This window comes from Octopus bimaculoides, chromosome 9 (assembly GCF_001194135.2).
Source record: "Octopus bimaculoides isolate UCB-OBI-ISO-001 chromosome 9, ASM119413v2, whole genome shotgun sequence".
Taxonomy (NCBI): domain Eukaryota; kingdom Metazoa; phylum Mollusca; class Cephalopoda; order Octopoda; family Octopodidae; genus Octopus; species Octopus bimaculoides.
The window spans coordinates 5,812,927-5,815,353 of NC_068989.1; the positions used below are offsets into that span (position 1 = coordinate 5,812,927).

Genomic DNA, 2,427 nt, shown 5'->3' on the forward strand with positions numbered 1-2,427 from the left:
ACAATTGATAAAGAAAAAAACACCTCAAAAACAATAACAAAAGACCAGAGGCAAATAATAATAATAATAACAACAACAATATTGAAGGATATTGGTGTTGAAACTCACATTGTTGACCTGCAGAAAAGTACCATCCTGAATTCCGCAAGAATTCTAAGGCAGGTTCTTGAGGTTTGAGGTGACTTGTTACCAAACATCAAGATAAAATACCTGCTAACTAAATTAGCATGCACTAGCATAATAATAATAATAATAATAATAATAATAATAATAATAATTATAATAATAAACAGCAACGTACGTTAAGAACAACAGGAAGTTGATATCATCGTCTTTATCGCCAACATCAAAAGCTGCGAAAAGAACTGTAGTAGTAGTAGTAGTAGTAGTAGTAACAAGAGCAAAACTGACAAAAACATTTGCAACAAATACCATCATAGTCACCATCATTTTTAGTGGCCACCACCACCACCACCACTACTACTAGTCACTTGGAATAGCAGCAACAACAATTGCCTACATTACACGATAGCATCATCAACATGACCATCACCACCAGCAGTCACAAGGATTCTGTTAAACAGTAGTAGTAGTAGTAGTAGCAACATCATCAACCATACGACCAGCAACAAGAAGAAGAATTTTTTTACGAATCTGCATCATCATTACGGTCACAAACCACACCTCCACCACCACCGACGACATCAAGATGTCGTTCACGACCACACCCACTCCACAGTACATCGATGAAGTGGAGATTGACTCAGCTACGGACAGCTCAATCAACTTATCATGGAGCGTGAAAGGCACAAGCCACTCATCTTCACACATCACCGGCTTTCAGGTGCATTTCCAGAAAGTGGCCAGCTCCTACATCCAGTACAGCGCAATGTTGTCGTCAATGACAACCAGTTATAAGATACGCAACCTCGTTGCTGACACCTTCTACAAGGTATGCGTCGTGATGTATCGTAATGACACAGCACAGAATGGAGGGGCAGGAGGGGTTGCACAGCAACGCCAAAAGTGCACAGATGCTGGCACCGCAAGTTGGCACCTGCCAGTATCTGTCGGGAGCAGTGTCGGTGCAATCATAGCACTCTCGCTCATTGTGCTAATGGTGCTCATCGCACGCTGCCCCTCAATTATGCGACATCGAAAGGGAAGTGCACATGCGAGTGGTAAGTACGACAGCATGACGACCAACCTGCAGGATGACCACCTCGAGATGAGTGACACCACGCTGCATGTGCACGAAGAAGAAGACGAAGAAAGAGAAAACGATGACGATGATGAAGGACAAGGCGAAGCGGCAGCTGCGGCTGCAGCATTCACCGATCATCGGGGCAGCATCCTTGTCGAAGTTCCAGTCTCATTTCACGAGCGCATTTTCAAGCAACAACATCTGCAGCAACATCATCACAACTGTCAAACAGCACTGACCGAGGGCTACTGCAACGGTGGGAGCAGCAGTAGACACTCACGCCACCAACTCCGCCACCAACAAAGCCTCTCATCACCGCCTGCGGCACGACCAGCACAACACTATCTATTACATCGTGCTTCCATTCCTCATGTACATCATCACTCCTGCCAACATCAACACCACAAGGAAACAGAGTTTGTCTCGGCTTCGCAGCTCGCCGATTTCCCAGTGCCACTCACCTACATTTCAGAGGCGGAGCCTGGCTACCACATTGCCTCTGCTGCTATATGCCCTCACCAAGCAAGTGGCCACAGCCGACGGGCACATTTCAAGCGACAGGTCAGCAAGGGCAAATATGAGGGCAGTGCCAGTGAACAGCCCCACTGCAGCCACCAGCACTCGACAGTAGTGAAAATTGAACCACAACCAAAACTTTCTCATCCTAAGCCTGAAAAGCAACCCTCTATGGACATCACCAGCAGCTTATAGGGTGTTCAAGGACTTGATAATGAAAGTACAGGGAAGAACACACACACACACACACACACACACACACACACATATATATATATATATATATATATATATATATATATAATTATATGTATCTATATATATATATATATATATATACATGCATATACACACACTCTATTTTATGTATTGAGTAAGTACATAAGGTAGAGCAAATTTATACCATATGGAAAACCAAGAATATATGTGTGTGTATGTATTTACACATACACACAAAACGAATTTACACTAACACACACAAACACACATATTTACATAGATAAATGTATGTTAGGGTTACATTATCATGGGGATGGGGGAGACCATCCACTCAAGAAAAGACTTGAACATAGAGTAGAATATAGACATATATATATATATATATATATATATATGTATAGATGTGTGTCTATATATATATATGTATATATATTTATGCATGTATATATATATATATATATATATATATATATTATATATAATGTCTA

General features: G+C 41.6%; 2 protein-coding genes across 2 annotated transcripts in view; one reads left to right on the forward strand and one right to left on the reverse strand.

The window, feature by feature from the left end:
* Positions 1–2,427, reverse strand: part of LOC106878116 (UPF0415 protein C7orf25 homolog) — a 256,888-nt gene that overhangs the window by 203,881 nt on the left and 50,580 nt on the right. The window lies entirely within an intron of this gene.
* On the forward strand, positions 7–2,323 carry LOC106878201 (uncharacterized). Its single transcript, XM_014927349.2, has one exon. The coding sequence runs from the start codon at positions 710–712 to the stop codon at positions 1,913–1,915; it is 1,206 nt and encodes a 401-aa protein (XP_014782835.1). The 5' UTR covers positions 7–709; the 3' UTR covers positions 1,916–2,323.

Excerpts from the sequence above, each read along its gene's own strand:
- LOC106878201 (XM_014927349.2), top strand. The coding sequence starts at position 710 with ATGTCGTTCACGACCACACCCACTCCACAGTACATCGATGAAGTGGAG.